The following is a 20,341-nucleotide window of genomic DNA, read 5'->3' on the forward strand; positions in this document are numbered from 1 at the left end:
AAAATTAGCGCATAAACGAAACTCTAACTTTATTATGTGATCAACAGACTGCGCTACACAGTTTTTAAACAATATTTTGACAATATTGTGATCTTATTAACAGCTCAGTAGGCTCTCAACAAAAACTAAGAATGGATGATAACTCCTTGTTCAAACTGTTTAATGTATTCTTATGGTGAAATCTGTTTTTGTTTAGACATGGGAGCCCTGATATTTGAGATTGTTCATGGTCCATCATTGATACTACTTGGACATGTTAGGCTGGCTGACACCTCACAGCTTACTGCAAGTGCCCCCACCCAGGGGTAAGAAAATAAGTCATCATTAACAGGACTACTATGAAAGTTATTACACTTCATTTTCAAATACCTTAATATTTGCAAAATAAGCCTTATGGGTTGAACCTCATTAAGGTGGGTGGGATAGGTAACACTACTGGGGGATGGGTAGGTGGGTGGGATAGGTAACACTACTGGGGGATGGGTAGGTGGGTGGGGTAGGTAACACTACTGGGGGATGGGTAGGTGGGTGGGATAGGTAACACTACTGGGGGATGGGTAGGTGGGTGGGATAGGTAACACTATTGGGTATAGGTAGGTGGGTGGGATGGGTAACACTACTGGGGGATGGGTAGGTGGGTGGGATAGGTAACACTACTGGGGGATGGGTAGGTGGGTGGGATAGGTAACACTACTGGGGGATGGGTAGGTGGGTGGGATAGGTAACACTACTGGGGGATGGGTAGGTGGGTGGGATAGGTAACACTATTGGGGATGGGTAGATGGGTGGATGGGTAACACTACTGGGGGATGGGTAGGTGGGTGGGATAGGTAACACTACTGGGGGATGGGTAGGTGGGTGGGATAGGTAACACTACTGGGGGATGGGTAGGTGGGTGGGATAGGTAACACTATTGGGGATAGGTAGGTGGGTGGGATGGGTAACACTACTGGGGGATGGGTAGGTGGGTGGGATAGGTAACACTATTGGGGGATGGGTAGGGTTTGAAATTATTCTGACATCATGCCTCACTGGTATAATCTCTCCCTCAACATGTACTGCTAAATTTCTGCATGCAAACTTGTAATTAGCTTTGTCTCTTTTAGCTTCTTTTGTCACAGTCTCTATAAATAAGATAAAGTAAAAGTAATGCAAGGGTTACAGGCTGTGATTAAAAAGCAGGTGCCAATTAAAGGTCAAATTTTTTCCAATCTTTTTTAAGTTACCAGTAATTTGTTTTACAGTGCGGACACTCAAACCGTGAACACTTGGACATTTTTTTGGGCCTTTTTTGGCGGTTGACCAATGAGAGCTCTTCTTATAAACAAAAGGATTAACATTTTTTAAGCGCCGTCCAATCACAGCGGTGGCGGGAAAATATAATGTGAGTTTTTTTATGTCAGCGTCTCGGCAATATTTCGAATATGAAATGGCCCACACACCAGCTAACTACGCTGGAAAGTATATTTTTTTTCGCTAGAATCAAGTCTTTCAAGATTTTATCGCCACCGTCAGAGTCTTTTTTATTCCTGTTCGGCAAAGGTGAATGCAAACTCGGTGTTCATCGACAGCAAGGGATCTAAGACAATGGTAAAGCTCTGCCTCAAGTTTATTGGGAAAGAAAGCTTGATCTACATCATCAAGGGTTTTCGCAAAGACAAATTTCACAAAATACACGAGTTAGCGTCGGATGTGTAAATAAAGTTGTCCAATTTTACGAAGACAGCAACTCATCTCTGGCTGAGCCGCGAAAAACACCGGTTCGAAATAAAATTTCAGCAGATGTTGTAGAATATGTGGTATCAGAGAAATAATGTAAACCTAGCGTGTACATACAAGTCAGATTCAACAGCAGTTGTTGTTAGATTAGCGAAGCTGTGTCCAAAGTAAGTCCAGCAAATTCAATCCCATACTTCAGAAAATGTGGCTACGTGACTGACAACTCAGGTGTTTATCTAAACACATTAAAACAATTAAACTCACTCTTGCTGCTAACATGGCTAAACAACGTAGATTTTCTTCAAATGCAGGTGCAAATTCGACAAGATAGAACAAAACTTTATTGAATAGAATAGAAATTGTTCTGATTCAAAATAAGTCCAGCAAATAGCATACTTTAGAAAACATGGATATGTCTGATTCTGTTGCTATTTTTATCTTATCCGTGGGAACAAATAAACTTGCTCTTGTTGCTACACAAATGTAAGTTTCTTTCAAGCGCAATAAGACACAGAATGTATGTTACAAACTAAACTTTATTAAATAGATTCTGTTCTGATTCAACCTTATTGTCACGTTCTAGTAGTCTAAAAGTCAAACTTTTTTTGTACAGCACAATCACAACCGGAAATGCATGAACTAATGTCTGAACTAATTACAGTGTACCGGCACATTATTTCCGCTCACTGCACTCGGAGAGGGTCAACAATTCCATGTTTATACTCTTCAATAACACTTGGCAATCTCCAGTCATAATTTTCCTCTAATAGAAGTTTATTTCGCAGCGCTCGCTGAATAATCATCAAGTCTCTATCCATGGCAGAACGATCTAAATATTTCGCTGGGTTCTGTTTCTTAAGATTGACGTGGTCGCATAAAATTAATAGCAAAGAACCTTGATTTAGTTCGTTGGCGGGAAGCAATAAATACGTCGTAGTCGCTCTTTGCTTTCGTATACTTTTGTTCAACTTCCTTTCGTTCACGCTGTAAGGTGCGAATATCGATATTCAATTTTCCTTTAGCTTACAAGAGCTGACATCATTACATCTACAAGGGCTTTTCTTTTTGATGTTGTTGAGTTTGGCCTATAATACGCGTCTTTCTGCAAGTAACAGCTTATCAGGAGACGGAAAGAACGAGTCCAAATCCTCCGATTTCATGTATTAAAGCCAGTGACCTTCCTGAGCGGAACCCCCTGTTTTCGAACTGGAGCGAAAGTCTTTCTAATTACATGCTTGGAGATAATGATTTGAGCCACACAACCATGATTGGTATGTTTCACTCTCAATAAATGCGTGAGCCTCGTTATGAAGCCACTTCGTGATTGGATGATGGCAAAAAAGCGAGAAAAACAGCCTTGGTGTTCACGGTTCGAGTGTCCGCACTGTAACCTAAAGAAAACACTTGCCTTTTTATTTCACAAAATTAATTTCTTCCTTTTATACAAGAAAGATTGGATATCCCTGTATTTCTAAGAGGTGAACAGTGGCAAATCCAGACTTTGAACTAAGCCCGGGCTCCTTTTTGGTGTGTGTACACCTAAAAAAATTTAGTGGCAAAGTCATTGAATAAAATTGTGTTTTACTAAAGAGGGGACTGGGTCCACCAGGCACCTTCCCTAGATCAACCACTTGTAAACCAAATTAGGGAGGCAGGGTAGTCTTATGCTAAATGCAATTCTTGATTTATTGTTTAAGAAAGATTTTTGATTAATCAGTTCCCTCTTCATAGTGTCTCTCTAACTTAAGTGTGACATTTTATCAACTAGCCGGTGGAACTCCGGCAGTTGCTGGCTTGTTTTGACAACCCTAAGCTAGGCTCAAATGCAGACTTACGCTTATGACTTATTGCCTTGGTTAGGCTAAATTTGGATTAACTTAAAAAACAGTTTTACCTAAAACACTTAGAGCATTTTGTCCTGAACGAGTCTAATGCTTTTCTTCTACATGTATGGTAAAGTCCATTTCCAGAAAATGGCAATAAAGAGAAATAACTGTAAACTCAACTGATCATAAAACTAGATTCCAAATGAACTCCTGATCCAACAAATTCATGAATCTGTGCACGGCTTCACCTTCTATTGTGAGAATTAATCTCTTGAATTCTTGAATTAACTTGACATTTAAAAGTGTTCATTGCTTTATTTATAGCCACTTTGATGTTTTGTCCACAACTGGTGAAAAGTTGGCTCTTTTATACATTGCTTTGAGATTTGAGTCATTGTCAGGTAGGATATTGACTGCAAACTAACACTTGCTAGTGAAAGTGTTTTTCTTTCATGATTAAGCTGCCTACAACAGGATTCCTCAATGTTTCATTTTATAGCTGTAAGTCTGTAATGGGTGTTTAATTTTTATGATTTGTATCCTCACCACACCTTCACAGTGATAAAGCAATAAAAAGAAGCATGTTCTCAGATTGGATTGTCAGAACCTGTGTTGTGACAAAAGATATTATAGTAATGTCTAGACATCTCCAGTGGCCTAGCGTAATGCACAATAGTATAGTACGGTAATGAATGTTAACAATTGTGTGTTTTTATTTCCAAACCTTTCAGCAGCATACAGCGAGTTATCATCATCCATACCTACAATTGACATGGAAATAGACCCACAAAGGCGGGCTGTTGACGAGAGTGACGTTCATCCAACTCCTCCCCCTCCCTCTTTGAACCCAGCCACGCCCATCACCCATCCCAGACAGACGGCACAAGACATGGACCCTTTTGTGTCACCTGTAGTTAAGGTACTGAAATATTGTTGGTGGTGACTGACATTTTGTAAATCTGAGTGGTTTATATCCATTTAATCCCCTGAGAAATATTCATTGTACTTTTAGTGCACGAATGCTCTACATTGTACAGTACATTCCAAAATTGTGATAGAGTAAGTGTACTACAAAGTTGTGTAATATGTTTTGGAAGAACTTTGGCATGAGACTGTAACTATTATTATTATAAATAGATTTAGCCAAGCCTAAAAGTGGAGCTTCCCAGTCAATTACTTTGCCCTTTATTTAAATCTGAATAATTTACTGACCATAGAAGAAAAACTGGAACTTGAGCCCGCAATCCAATGTTCAGCAGCTAACTTTAAAAAACACACGCAACCTTGATGATTTTTACACCTGAGTTTGTGATGTGATACTGGTCAGTTGATACCTTGTTTTGACAGCTGTCAATTGACCATAACATTGATGTCCAATGTGAAAGTTAACTTTTCCAGTGTGCCGATGTAGGTACCAATGTGCCTGTGAGCCACGTCGCTAGCCAAATATCAAATGCATGGTTCTCCTATTTCTGTGGATTTTCAATGGTTATGGGGCTCCACTCTGTGGCCCCTATTATTTTCCAGCCAATCTACAATGATTTTTCCAACCAATTTCCATGCAGCCACCAAAGTTTTTAGTTTTGATCACATAAACACAGTTTAGCACATGTATCTCTTATTTTCTAGGGTGTACAATTTGCTCTAACTTCGCCAGAGAGACTGGAATATACTGCAGAGTACTCACAGATATCAACACCAACAACAAACAAGAAAGAAGTGGAAAAGGAAATCACAGAGGGAATAGGTTTGTAGCTAGTGAAGTTTTTATGTCAATAAAGGTGTCTTGGCTTTAAAGGGTCATGCATTGGGCTTAAGATTTGGAGGATGACAGTTTAAGCTGTGATCAGTCTTCTATCATTTATAACACTGTACTTACTGGCATATAACAAATAGTGTTTCTCCACTCAGTTGTTTAAATAATTAGTGGTTAATTGAACCAGTCTGAAAGAGCCATCTGGTCCTGTTCATGTCAGCATTTCATTAATTTAGCATACAAAATCATTTAGAACCTTCATTTCCAGCAAAATCAAGCTAGATAAAAGTATTTATAATAAAGTGACAATCTAACGAGCGTTCTGATTGGTTTAAACAGCGTGCTTTATGAGAGTATACAGCACGCTGCTTACGAGTGCTCTCGCCATCTTTTACCATTTGCGTGCGCTGCAGCTTGTGGATCATTTCAAATCTCGCTGTTTTAGCAAACCGAGGAGAATTTTCAAGGTTTGAGTGGTTCAGCTCTATCAAAAATTAATGATAAGACCTCAAGTAGTGCTAAACATGCTTTTATTTTAAAAATTCAGACGCGTTTTTGAAAAAAAAGAATTTGTAGATCAAAAGATTTTGACGCCATCGCGTACGATCCGTCACACCATTCCGCGCGCGCATCCTGAGATTAAATCTTGTTTAAATCCAATTTCTCTAAAGTTTTAAGTAAAACTTTATTATAAAACAAATTAAAAAGCCTTGGCGGTGCTTTGTTCTGTTATAAAGCACTCAAGGAAGTGACGATAGCACTCAAGAAGTAGGGAAACACTCGCCTGCGGCTCGTGTTTCACCCTACACTTCTTTCGTGCTCTCGTCACTTCCTTGCGTGCTTTATAACAGAACAAAGCACGGCCAAGGCTTTTTAATTTGTTAATTACTGAGTTAAGTTGAGGTGAATGCAAAAATATTTGGCCCCGTCATTTTTTTGCGGATGTTGCTGTTCTTTCTCAGTCAGTACGTCATCCTCTCAGTCGCCTAGCGCGGTGAATATGGCACCATAGTCCGAGCTTCTCGACCAATCAGAATTGAATTCACCTCTGGAAATTATACTAAGTGTTCATATATAGTCCCTCTATAAGTGTCACTTATCATAGGTTGCAACACATTGTTTAGGTGAAATTGGAGGTACAGCAAGATCTCAGTTGACCACATTGAACAGTCCAAGGCATTACTACCAAGGTGCTAATGGATCATCTGATCTGATTGGCGCATTGCTACAGCGTGGAGAGAAGCTAAGGGAGGCAATGGTAATGTCGGCAGATGAAGATAATGATGTGGATGAACCAGGAGGGATGGGTTCTGTTATGGAAAGGTTAGTTGATAACATGGCTGTGGGGTATTTCTAGGTGGGACCACAAGTAGGTACCTAGATAGCAGGTTCCTGTGTAGCCAGTTGGATTGGGTTATTCCAGAAAAAATCCACACACCCCCGACGGATGGGGTCGTTTTTTAAGCCCCCCTCTCACCTGGATTTCCTGAAGCACAAGACCCCCCCTCCTGTCTGGATTTCCAAGACCAAAGACCCCCCCTCCCGCCCGGATTTCCAGAAAAAATTATTATGCTTAAATTTAATTAAATTTTAATAGAAAATATGCACAATCACGTCACACTCTAGAAGATGTTCTTGTTTAATTTCTAAAGCATCAGCTAATATTAAGCTAAGAATTCTATCGCGTGGAACTAAAAGAAGAAAGGAGCAAAAATACGAAAAAGTGAACGAGTGTTTACATTCTTAGCTCATTAAAATCAGTTGCCCTTTATTCTACTCTGCGCTAGATATGGTCCTAAAGTAATACGATTAGTAAAAAATATGATAAAAGAGTCAGATAGTATTTTTTAGCCTGCTTTTGGAGACATAGGTCAGTCCCGTCCACTGAAGATCAAGAACTTCTAAATCAAAATCTTTCGAATAACAAAAGTCTAAACTTCTTTATCGCGCTGGGTCTGGGTACGAGTAGAAATGTGTCAGGCAAGTAGAAATGTGTCAGGCGTTTCACGATCTTTTTTTCAATGGTAATAAATTTGTGTCCTATATACACCAAACGGTGTGAGATCTTTTGATGGGTTCTCTTTAATTTTGTATCTTGTTTTAACGTTTTCTGCTATAAAAGGACCTGCGAAGGAACTTAGATTATCATTTATGTCAGGTGAGAAATATATGAACAAAAATATAATCTACTTTTTCAGGATCTGAGGGCGCTGAAGTGTCACCAAACTGAACGTTTTATTGGTTGAAATGACCCCTGCAGAAGACTTTTTGAAGTTCAACCCCCCCCCCTCCCGCCTGGATTTCCAGAGCCCTTTACCCCCCTCCTGCGAGAATTTCCAGAATCCTATCAGTCGGGGGTGTGTGGATTTTTTCTGAAACAACCCATTGCAAGTTTTCCATTAGTTGGTTAGTTGATGCTAACTCAATGTATTTGTTTTTCGGTAGAAATTCACCACCTGGTAAACTATTCAAGGCAATTCTTACGTCAGATGAGCCAGGTGTTGATGACAGTGTGGCAATTGAGTCAGTTTTTTTACACAACAACAAAGCAGTGGACTTAGTTCTTGGTGAAGAGAAAATGCATTATCTGGAAGAATCTTCCGACACCTCCGCTGAGAGTAGTATAGTTAGTGAGTCTGGGGATCCTCTTTATGACGAGACTCTGTTGAAAGACCTGTTTTACACTACCCCTGTAAGTTAACATGTAGACTCCATCTAATTTTTTGTGAGTGATCAGGGGCACCCAACGAGAAATTTTTATTATAGGAGTCGGAACACCATTTTTACATTATAAGTGTCCTTTTTGTGCGTTTTAAAGCCTTATTTTTAAACGCTAAGAAAAGTGTATGTTTTCGGAAACGCTAGCTGAACTTTCAAACTTCAGAAAATTTCAGGGAACAAAATATTATTACCTGAATTTACGAGCCGCTGTTGCCTTCACGAAAATCGTAGCTGGCCTTTTTTGTACTCAAAACGACATTTTTTCTCTCTTCGAAAACAACAGGCATTACTTTCCTCATAACACGAAAGTTTGAGCTAAAGATATCTCCAGTTTTTCATCTCACTTTAATTCGAAAATCGTAGGCGATTATAGGTCTTCCGAACAGATATTCACCGAAAAGGTCTGTTGGGTGCCCCTGAGTGATGTTTAAAAGAGCATGCCTTTTCTTGTGGAACTTGAGTTTAAAGTTTTTCATCTACATATTATTATTTATATACTAATAATAGTGTCTTCCTCTTTGGTTTTGAGTAGTTTCACCAGCCATGTCTTCCAGTAAGCTTATTGTACTTTATAAAATAGAGCGAGGGGTTATCAGAGACTTAATGGTAGTTGTATTAAAGAACTTGTACCAGGAAAAAATTAATATCCTCCTCTTTTAAGAAAAAAAAATCACATGTAGTCTAATACCCAGTTTTATCTCAGCCTCAGGATTAATTTGTTGTCACTATGTTAAAAAGAACAATCTGTCAGTGTTGGGTAATGTTGACATCCTCATTTGCCGTCAGTTTATGTGGATTATGTTTGTTCGTTGTTTACATTTTTCAGGCAGTGCAATCAGATACAGATTCAGAGAATACAGTCATCACTGATGACGATGATGAAGAAACTGTGACACATACTTCACAAGAAGAAAAATACAAGGTATGACCTGTGCAAGGGGAAAGATTATTAATCATTTTTCATATTTTAGATTTACATATTAAATGTTCATTGAAAAAGTTTTGCCGTGACAACAAGCAACACCATTTAGGTTTCTATGGCATACAAAATGGTACCTTAACACACTTGTTACTTTAATGTCGTAAATGTACAATGGGATCAGTGCCTCATGTTTTAATTTTTTTAATCCTTGTCCAAGGTACAGTTTTATGAGTTTTGAAAGCAACTTTTTTTCATTGGGTAAGGTTAGTTTGTTGTAAATTAATGAACCACATGCAGGAGATGAAGATCAAAGTTGGTTCAAAATTACCTATGTTGTCTCATAAATTTTTTATTTCATGTCTTTTGAATTGTTCTGTGTAGCTATCAGTCAAGGCTGGACACAAGCATAGTTCTGCACAGACAACGTCTAAAAAAAACAGTACAAGGATTGACAAGACTGTGAAACATGTAGATCTATCTGAGAGGACTGATGCCTTAAGTGAAGTGACCAGTATGGGTTACCTTGATCCTAAGCACAGTAGCACTGATGATACCACTGAGGGTCTGAGAGGTGCTCCATTTATACTGTATTGCCTAATTTTTTAACTTAGAAATCCCACCTGATTAATAAATATGTTGCACTGTTGCTTCTCTAAAGCGGATGCAAACATATACCACAGAGGTTGTAAAGTAATATTAAGTGTATTGTTTTGATCAGGGATCAAAGTAGTTAATTAATTTTTCAATGGATTACATCAGACCTTAGATGAATTAGATTTCATCACCTTGTGCTCTGTCTCGCTTGCCCAGTGTTGTTGTAAAAAATGTATGTCTTCTGATGTAGTCACCTGCAAAATGCCCAACAGACTAAAACATCTTGCCAATGATATGCCTCAATTGGGAGGGTCTCCAAGGCCTTGAATTTCCAGCTACCGGCCTTCCACCACAGCTTGATCACCTGCAAGTACAATTTATGGATAAGATAGCATTTCTGTAATAAATTTTCTTAATATTAACATTTTTTTTTGGTATGAGCCAATTGGAACTTAATTTTAAGAGGTTTAAATAAATAAACTTGGGCCATGAACTTATAGCTCTTTCCTCTGTAACTCCTTCAGGATATTGCTATCATGACATCAGAACCTAAATAATAATAGTAATGACATTTATTATAAGAAGCCTTTGTTTTTGTCTTTGTTATAAATTATCAGCAGTTGGTACATAGTATTCATGACTTTTTTTTTGTGCAGATCAGCATAGTCCAAGTCATAATTCAAGTGATTCGCTTACATCAACAATAAAGAGCAAGAAACAAAGTCCAAACCCTCGTGACTTTATTGAAAACCTTGGACCAGAGAAACTCACAGCTCTGGGAAGAGTTGATGCTGCACGTGTTATGGTAGATAGTCTTGGGATCACTGGAGAAAACATCAAACCAGGGTAAATAGGTTTTACTCTTACACATTTCTAATGTACTAGCAGTAGAAAAAACCTTTTGAGTGAGATGAGTTTACAGATATATATCATGGTAACAATAAGAAAACTTTACCTGAACAGAAGTCAAAAGCAGATATCAAAGTTTAACTGTATGGTGTACATGGACTAGACTAGACTAAGTGTACTCAACTCTATTTTTCTCAGTAGTTAAATAAAAAGTTGAGCTTTGTGTCAAAACTCTTGTCCATATAATTTATATTTTTCCGTCTTTGCCCTCCTTCTATGAATTTAGGGGCTGGAACCTGGCACAAGCCAGGCAGCAAAAACATGCATTTTACTCTGATGAAGGTGGACAGAGGTTGCTGAAAATTTAGTGACTTTAAAGTTCAGATTCATCAATTTTTTGTTTTGGTTTAATTACATTTCATTATCTTTTTTACACTCAGGACATACTTTGTTGAGTATAACTTTCCTACATCAACACCAGCACACGGTCGTGACAAAGACATCACTATGGCAACAGAATTGACCAGAATTGCTTCCAAAAAAAATCCAAGATGGCGGTGAGTTTTCCTGTAGCCCTTTTAGTTTCAGCAAGCCATTTGTGCTTACATTTCGCCTTTTCCTTCTACTCATTATGCACAATCAAAATAAGTAGTTTTAGTAATGCAGTCCCTTAATTAGACAGTGTCATGCACATTCAAAACTTGCTGGAATTTGGTTTTTAGCGGAGCTCCACAGGAGAATCATGCATACACAGAAAGAGAAGAACCAGGCATTTAAGTTTTCATGGTCAGTTCTATCGCACTGCTGCAGTTAACATGGCTGTTTCTCCATTTTTTCTACAGCATTGTTATTCAACCATCGCTCAGTGTTTCCAGTGTTATTTAATTCTGCTGTCATAGACTATTGGTGGAGACTTCCTTTGACCTTCAGACTTTATTTTAGAGAATCTGGACAGAGAATGGTAATAAAGCTGTCTAAAGCTTGTGTATATTTATTTTTCAGAATGGCAACAGTTTTTCAAAATCTACTGCTCATATTCTGAGAAAATTCTTAATGCTGAGGCTCGGAATTTTTTAAAACAACCAGAATAAGACATTGCATCTTTTATAAATGTCGAGGCACTTAAAATAAAAAGTCACTTGTTTTATATGACAGACGACTGTAGAGACTCAAAGAGGAAAATACTTATGGAACTATGTATGTGATGTGGTTATCTCCAAACTGAAACATATGCACATGGCCACCTATCAATCTTTTTCTGTAGTTGTTAAATTGGTATAACTACACAGAGATTGTCGTCACTGTGATGGAGGGACTTTATTTTAGAATAGTTCACTTAGGGCACAAACTTTTACATAAAATGCTAAATTAATTCCTCAACAGACAATAATATTTAAGCGTGCTTGCAGTTTAGTTGCTATTGTATGGTTGAAAAGTTCTTGTGTTAGATCAATAATGATTGATAGATCTATTTTATATATGTCTTTACAGCCAGTTGTGGTTGGAGTAGCAACATTCCCCTTGAAGACAGTTCTTCAATCTGACACCCTTAGCTCATCTGCGTCACTACAAATCAAATATGATTTGCACTCTAAACATGAAGAATCCATGAGCTCATCAACACTGCACCACACGGCTGGCTCAAATGATCATCAATATTCTAGTGGATCCTGTGGCCCACTGCTGGTAAGTTTTTCCAACCTTGTCACAAGGTTGACTAAAACTTGTTTTCTCATTACAATATCAGTACATTGCCAAGCAAAAACATAGGAGAATAAAGAACTTATCAACAATGAGTAAGATTGTTTTAATAAAAAAATCCATGCAGACCGCAGGGCGCCCAGGCTCACGCTTTGACAACTCTGTCAAAATGGCAGCGTCAAAATTTTAAGGATTTGTATGAAACTTTAGAGGAAAAAATTTATTGAAATTATAAACCGCCATTAAAATTTACAGTTCACATCATATGTTGTCTATGCGATGTTTTTTTACTTTTCTAATCCAATAAAACCCTATTAAACCGATATTTTTAATTTTAGTTTACTCTTACTTAAATTGATGCAAGGTTGAACACTTCCAACGCTAGATAAAAACCACTGTTTGACAAAAATGAGCCAAAAATTGCTTTTAACTTGATCCAATATATTAATATCATTAAACGTTGTCATTGTCATCTAATCTTAATTTTGTTCCAACTATATTACTAGCACCTTACTAATTTGCTTCTTGATATCTTTTTTGTTTTTCGAACGAGTAGATTTTTTTTAGCAGGATCCTGTTGATAACAGTATGCATGTACTGAAGGGTTATCCTGGATAAACATTCACTTATTTAAAGCCATACGACTTCATAGTAATCAATTTAATTGCTTTGCAATTTTGCAACATCTTGGTGGATGTGTTCAATCCTTTCCTGTGTTTGTTTGTTTATGGTTTAGGTAAAAGTAGAGTTAATGACGGATGGAAAGCAACTCCATGTTAAACCAAACCCACACAGGAAGCCTCCTCTTCCAACTTCAACAACACCAACCAAGACATCTGACCACATACAAGTTGCAAAACCTGCTCATCCAGTTGTTAAAAATCTTGGTCAGGTGTTTAACGTAGCACATCACAGGACAACTGAAATTGTCAACCAGTCAGGCAAGCGGTTACCTCATGACGCTAATAAGGTTGATGTTGCCACTGAGTATGACAGAGATCCTTTAACTTTGTTCAATCTGCTGTGGATACCAGAAGGGAAAGGACTTATTGAACATGGTTACCATAGCAACCAAGATATGGTGTCAGGACTTGTTACAAAGAGCAATCTTTACCTGGTTTGTCGCATGTTTTGGTGTGAAGAGGTGTCTAAATCAAGGGTTTGTTGGGGAGCTACGAACCCACCATTTGGATTTAAACAGGTTGGTATCAACTTCAGCTGTAGAAATTAATTACTGGTAAAAAAAATGCATGCGAAATTCACAGAAGCCAAATATGGGAGTCGTGGTATGGGGCTGAGGTGTTGACCACAGGTCCTATTCAATCCTTGCTTACCAACATAAGCTTTTGTTTCATGTGCTTTAATGCACAACTGCTGTGCTTTAATATGCTGTACAATTGACATATAATATAGGTTGCCCCAGTGCTACTTTCCTCGACTCTGCTACAACGAGTTTGCAATAACTTCATGGTTGTGGAAGTTTGGAACAGGATTGGACCACATGACCAGGGAGACAAGGTGAAGTTCTATTTCTTGCTATTCAGACGTTTTTTAAAGAAAAGTATTTTTGAGGTTATCTGAAGCAGTGAAGTTTTACTGTGCATTGGAGACTTAGTGTGTTGATGTCTAGAAAGTTACTTCCTGCTACCTTTAATGACATTTTGCTGTTTTGTTACATATTAATTAAGCCATATAATTCTGTAATATTCTGTGATCAATCATTAGTTGTTAGGTCTTGTCAAGCTACCACTGCACCAACTGTACTTGTCATACAGGGACCCCAAGATCACTAGAACACTACTCAAGTCAAAGGTGAGTCAAGGTGTTGATCAGAATGCGAAGTGTTATTACATATGGGACTGTGGGGTTCAAGTAATAGCTAGTTTCAAGTGTGTATTTTGTGGTTCAATTTTACCCTTAGTAAAATCTGGTATTGTACTTTGTTTTTATGCTATTATCATTATATTTTCCATACACCAGAACAAAGGAAAACACCAAATTGCACCAAGGGTAAAATTGAACCACAGCATGTACATGAAGGTGCTACATGTACTTTGAAGATGATTTCCAGTCCGTACTGCGCAGACTCAGGGTTTGTTTTCATTTTTGTTTTGAATTCGTTGAAACGTTACACTTCGGTGATAGCGTACATGAAGTTTTTTAGTTCGCCATTATGGATCGTTTCGTTCAAGAATTCACGATGAGCTAAAACGTCCGTTTGAAATACCGTCGAGCTTCTTTTACTCGTTATAATTGTTTTGCAAGGATATCTGGCGTTAATAATGAAGAAAAAGGTAAGTTTTGTCCCGGAATTTTTATTTTTGCTAGTAAACATTCTTCTGTGTGTGAGACTCACAAACATTGCAGGCGGAGATTGCGCAGTACGGACTGGAAATCATCTTTAAGGGTCTTGAAACTTTTGAAATTGTGCAACAAGATATTTTTTAAAAAAGGTTTGGTTGTTCAGTGTACTAAAACAATTATTGTTGCCTTTCAAGCACAAAAGTGATCTTGGTATTTGGTGTTTGTGTTTCAGTATCCTGTAGTAGCAGTGGATCAGTGGTGTCCTGTAACCAACCCATTTACTCACATGCAGCATGGTCATCTAAGGGTCCTTTTAGCAATGGGCTTAGAAGAGCAGGTAAATACATTTTTTCCGAAATGCTAAGTGCAGTGCATTTGTGAGGGGCCTGGATTTTCCAAGAACTAACACAAGCTGCAACTAGTTGATCAATGTATCTTATACTACCCATGATTATTGTATGTGTCGTGCATTCAAATATTTTGAAAGAAGCTAAGAGACAATTAAAAATAATTAACAAGTTCTTTAACTAATCCTTCTGAATTCTCACAAGGACAGGTAATTTGTCTTTCTCAGGTAAGTTGTCGTCCATCTCTGCTGTGAAAATGGAAAATAACAGTGGTTCCTAGTGCCTAGTCATAACTGTGTCACCAATCTTGCTGTTTATATATGTTTATTGTATTGATCAGATTGGAGCCATTCTGTCAATGAAGTGTGGGGGAGAAGTACCCGTTAGGATAGAGCCACGCCCAGATCATCATCTTGATTTGCAGAGGTAATACTGTATTACAGTAGTATTTAATCTTAATATATCTGGCCTCATCCAGTTACAAAATTCAGTGTTTAGTCAACCCTCTCTTAATGGACACCTATCAGACAGAGCTGGTGTTGGTCTTTGCTGTTTTTCAGTCATTTTACTATAACTAAACTAGCGGACATCTCTCTAAGACGGACAACAGACACTTTGAAACCATCAACGGACACTTTGTTCCAGTTTGTAGGTTTTTCTTTTGTAAATGACCTTAAACAGACTGAAAATGGACAGGCATAATCAGTTTTATTATCTCAGAATTACTGGTTTCATGTTACCTCAACACTCTATAAGCCAGACACCTACACTATATGATCAACAGGAATGGCTAGACAAAGAATGAAATGCACAAGCTAGTTGAAAATTTAGTGGATAAGCTGCCAAGTGAAAAAGATTTGGCTGCCTAACCATGACAAAAGTTTCAAAGTTGGCAAAAAGTTTAAAGAAAAGCCATCCTTCTCTTTTGGTGCTTGGGACTGATCTGACATGTACATTGATTTACATAAATGTACTCATATAAAACACTTAATACCTTACCTGTAGATAATGCAGTAGTTACCCAGCGTATTGTGTTTCTGACTCATATTCTCTGGCTTGAAGATTCCTATTTGTCTCTGGAGAAAGCAAGTCAAGCATACTGATTGCTTCTTTTCTGTCAAGTTAGATTATTTGAATTGTTAATGTTACTTGCAGAGTAGGAAGTGAAGGTGAAGATGCCCATTTGTCAAGAAATCAAGAATTTGGTAAGATTTGTACATTATTTGGATCATGAGTACCCTTAGTTTAATAATAAAGATATACATTCCATGTCTGGTAGTTGAATTATTATTAGTGTTACAGCTGTACTGGCTAAGCTCCTGAGCTAGTGGGAGTTAATAAAAAGTTTATTAATATGTGTTTCTCCTTTATATTTTAATTTGCTTTTCTCAGTTGTCTTCCTTTTGCTACTGTGACATTACCGGTATTTGTTGTTGCGAAATCACCACGCTGTTGTAATGTCTAAATGGACTTATAAATCATGAATTGACTTTAGTGACACAACAACACCATACTCCCCTGCATCAAGAAAAATTGTGGAAAACAGCGAACCACCTATCATGCAGTTAATGATTTTAATTCTCTTAGCCAGATTATACGAGACTCTGGCAATGTAAATATTTTTAAGCTGCACGTTTTTTATTTCTTTATTCAAGTGTTTATAAAATTCTTATTTTTAGTCCTCTTAACTTAAATGTAGTTAATTTTAGTTTTTAGTTTTAAACTTTGAGGTCCTTTTTGAAAACCACCTATGTGTGAAAAAGTCTCCTCATTAAAGATTATTATTATTAGGATCTCTGTCGAGAGGTTGTGTGAGAGAATAAAAATAATAAAAAACACGTGTGTATTTTTGTGAAGGATCTGTCCTTTATTTCGGTCTGTTACTTTGGTGGCAGTGGTGTAGGACTTGCCAAGCCAATAGTATGGCGCACTGTAACGATGTTGAGGTTAATTTTGGTCTGCTGATTGACCTGAATTCCGAGGATTTATCTCCAACTGAAAAGGATGTGATGACAATGGCAAAATCTCCTGTCCCGGTCGGGAGTAGTACTCCACATACTGAAAGACGCAGCACCGACAAAACCGTAGACCAAGATTTTGTTTTGAATTTGTTTAGCAATCACGAGGAGGTGTGTTTTAGCGAACTTCCAGCTCCTCTTTCACCCAACCCTTATCAACAGCTTCCTCAGCAGAAAGAAAAACCATGTGTCCGTCCCTCACTTTACAATGGTTCCACTCCGTGGGAAGATTATGACGCCCAGTTTGAGCTGGTAGCCGAGATAAATGGATGGTATAGGGGAGTCCGAGTGGCCCAACTCAGGCAGTGCTTGGCGATCTTGACAAAACCCAGCATACCAGCTACACGGACCTGGTCGCAGCACTTGATAGCAGATTTGGAACATCCGACAGAATGGAAATGTTTCGGGTTTCCCTACAAAGCCATTCCCGAAAGCCTGCAGATACCCTACCTGAATTGGCTTAGGCAATCCAGAGGTTGACAAGACAGGCCTATCTCGACGTCCGATTTCCTTCCAGAGTCGATCGCAAAAGACCAGTTCATTGAGTCATTGACAGACCAAGAACTTCGTTGGAAGGTCCATCGAGCGAAGGCAACCACTCTCACAGAGGTGTTGGATGCTGTCGTTGAAGTTGAGGCATTTTTCTCTGCTGAGAAACAACGTGGAAGTGGAACGAAAAAATAACAAAGTGGTAACTAGGCAGCGCCCAACATCAGAAGACTCAACTCAAGCAGGAACTGACGAGCTTAAAACACTGGTCAAAGGCCTGGTTCAGCAACCACGAGGTACCTCCGATTTGTTGCAACATAGTTGGCAAAGGACCTGGAATTCACCAGAGTGTTGGCCTTGTGGTGCCCAGGGGCACATTCAATGCTACTGCCCTACACAACTCAGGGATGGGTTGCGTACACCATCGGGGAGGCTAACTTTTCAACAGTCACAGGAATGTCCGGGAAACAAGACACTGGGCTAGAGCCTGACAGACTAATCAACACTAAGGCCCACCTTACTGTCAATCAAAACAGATGCTGTGGGTGCTGACAAAGACAGCCTGTATGTTAGTAGGTTCGTGAATGGAATGCCAGTCAAGTTTTTAGTGGACACAGGAGCAAACATCACCATTCTCAAGTCCCAAACGTGGAAGGCCATCTCCTTCCATCGAGAATCAACACCAAGACAGCTCCAGTACATTCTTGAAACTATGAAATTGGCTGATGGATGCTCCTCGACCTTCCTGGGACGTGGAAACATGACACTCAGACTAGGTGACCAAGAATTCCACTGTATGATGTGGGTAGCAGAGATCGACCCAGAGAGGATCCTTGGTTTAGATTTCCTTTGTGAATATGACTGCCAATTGGTGCTTAAAGATGGCTGCTAGGAGCTACAGTTTGGAGATGGCAGTGAGGCCAAGAAAGATCAACCACTCTTCCCCAGCTGCTTTCAAGTGTCCGTTGACTGCACAACAGTTGTCCCTCCTAGGAGCGAAGCTTTGGTAGCTGGCAAAATAGTTGGGTCTGACTGCCCCTACCCTGGACCACTGGAACCTACGGCCAGACTGCTGGAAGTCAACCACCTGATGCTAGCTAGAAGCCTGGTAGATGCAGCATCTGACATTATTCCTTTAAGAGTGCTCAACCCCACAGATTATCCTGGTACATTATACGAGGACACCGTGGCAGCCATGTCTGAACCTGTTGAACTTGTTAAACCTTCCCACATCGGGCAAAACACCGTGGCTCTTTGCCAAGTACCCAAGGAGGGTGGTAGCATGACAGCTGCTGTAGAGCCAGACAGTGATACATGTAGGCCTTCTGTCCCTGAGCACCTCTCAGACTTGTTTGAACGCAGCTCTAGTCTTCTAGGCCCTGACGAGCGCTCACAACTTGTAGAATTGTTTACCAAGTTTGCTGATATATTTGCAGTTTCCTCTGACGATCTTGGCCATACCAGCTTAGTAACGCATACGATCAACACTGGATCTTCACAGCCCATCCGTCAGCCAGCGGGACATCTCTCTCTACACAAAAGAGCTGAAGCTGATACCCTTACCAAGGAAATGCTTCAGAAGAAAGTGATCGAGCCTTCCTCAATTCCCTGGGAGTCACCCATCCTATAAGTGAAGAAGAAAGATTGGTCCACCTGTTTCTGCGTCGATTACCATAAACTTAATGATGTGACAATTAAGGACAGCTACCGTCTTCTGCGGATTGATGATTGCTTAGATGCACTGGCAGGTTGAAAGTGGTTTTCCACTCTAGACCTCTGTAGCAGTTACTGGCAGGTGGCAATGGACGAGGCTGACAAGCCAAAAACTGCCTTCACAACTGGAAACGGCCTACACCAGTTCATGGTCATGAGTTTTGGTCTCTGCAATGCCCCTGCAACTTTCAAGCGGCTCATGGAAAAGGTGTTGTATGGGCTTCCTTGGGAGGTGTGCCTTATTAACTTAGATGACATCATAGTCCATGGCCGCGAGTTTGGAGAAGCGATTCAAAGGCTCTGCACTGTATTACAGCGGCTTCGTGATGCTGGTCTCAAATTAAGCCCTAAGAAGTGCATTCTTCTCCAGCAATCGGTACCTTTTCTTGGCATGTGGTGAGTAATCATGGCATATCTACCGACCCCAAGAAGACCAAGTATGTACTTGGCCTAACCAATGAATAGCAAAGGATGTTAAAAGCTTTCTGGGTCTTTGCTCTTATCACAGGCGCTTTGTTCGTGGCTTTGCTGACATCGCCAGACCTCTTTACAGGCTGATGGACCAATGAATGCAAAGACAGGTTTTGTCAGCTAAAATCCCTGCTAACAACAGCTCCCATTTTGGCCTTCTCCACACTTGATGGCTTGTTTATCTTGGACACAGATGCAAGCAACACTGGCCTTGGCATAGTATAATCCCAAATCCAAGGGGAAGAGGAGAAGGTGATTGCGTTCCACAGCAAATCACTGATCAAGAGTGAGAGAAACTACTCAGCCGGGTCCAAAACCTTCACCTGAAAGCCAACAGTTCCCAAGCGAAATTTTTAAACCCAAGAAGGCCTTCGTTGTTACCGGTAGCAGAAGTGACTTGCATGCTAGCCAAGTTGCCAATGATGACCTAGGATATATAGTCGCATGGAAGGAGTCCTATCCCTCTCGTCCAGCATGGAAGGATGTTTCAACCGAGAACAAATCCATGAAGACTTACTTTGGTCAATGGGACCGTCTGTCCCTACGAAACAATGTCCTTCCCCGGCAGTGGGAATCTGAACGGGAGATGAGGTGTGTTGACAGCATGTTATGCCTTCCAGTCTCAGAAATGATGTGCTCCAGGAGCTCCACACTGAGGAAACTGCAGGGCACTTAGGTGTCAATAAGACGTTGGAAAAGTTAAGGAAACATTCTATTGGCCTGGGTGCACAGAAGATGTGAAAGACCTGTGTTGGTCATGCGGCCGCTGTGACATTTAAAAGCTTTGAGAAAAAGTCTTCCTAAATGTAAAAATATTTGAAGGATAATAAACACAATATATATACATTATAGTCCTCCTTCATTGATTTAAAAATTGTGCACTGGTATTTGTCCTTGGACAATATCTGTTC

At 39.4% G+C, this 20,341-nt stretch overlaps 1 protein-coding gene across 1 annotated transcript in view; it reads left to right on the top strand.

Annotated features, from left to right (window-relative positions):
- The window catches only part of LOC144655041 (C2 domain-containing protein 3-like), a 68,204-nt gene that overhangs the window by 23,148 nt on the left and 24,715 nt on the right, over positions 1-20,341 (top strand). Inside the window, exons 4-22 of the mRNA XM_078515261.1 lie at positions 197-305; positions 3,870-3,946; positions 4,277-4,464; positions 5,175-5,292; positions 6,426-6,624; positions 7,747-7,993; positions 8,849-8,944; positions 9,326-9,515; positions 10,195-10,384; positions 10,828-10,944; positions 11,110-11,156; positions 11,230-11,348; positions 11,879-12,073; positions 12,825-13,289; positions 13,502-13,606; positions 13,814-13,900; positions 14,625-14,729; positions 15,080-15,165; positions 15,895-15,944. Coding sequence (XP_078371387.1) covers positions 197-305; positions 3,870-3,946; positions 4,277-4,464; positions 5,175-5,292; positions 6,426-6,624; positions 7,747-7,993; positions 8,849-8,944; positions 9,326-9,515; positions 10,195-10,384; positions 10,828-10,944; positions 11,110-11,156; positions 11,230-11,348; positions 11,879-12,073; positions 12,825-13,289; positions 13,502-13,606; positions 13,814-13,900; positions 14,625-14,729; positions 15,080-15,165; positions 15,895-15,944 — 2,790 coding nt within the window. The remainder of the gene's footprint in view (positions 1-196; positions 306-3,869; positions 3,947-4,276; positions 4,465-5,174; positions 5,293-6,425; positions 6,625-7,746; positions 7,994-8,848; positions 8,945-9,325; positions 9,516-10,194; positions 10,385-10,827; positions 10,945-11,109; positions 11,157-11,229; positions 11,349-11,878; positions 12,074-12,824; positions 13,290-13,501; positions 13,607-13,813; positions 13,901-14,624; positions 14,730-15,079; positions 15,166-15,894; positions 15,945-20,341) is intronic.

Source organism: Oculina patagonica, chromosome 5 (assembly GCF_052425735.1).
Source record: "Oculina patagonica isolate OP01 chromosome 5, crgOcupat, whole genome shotgun sequence".
NCBI lineage: Eukaryota > Metazoa > Cnidaria > Anthozoa > Scleractinia > Oculinidae > Oculina > Oculina patagonica.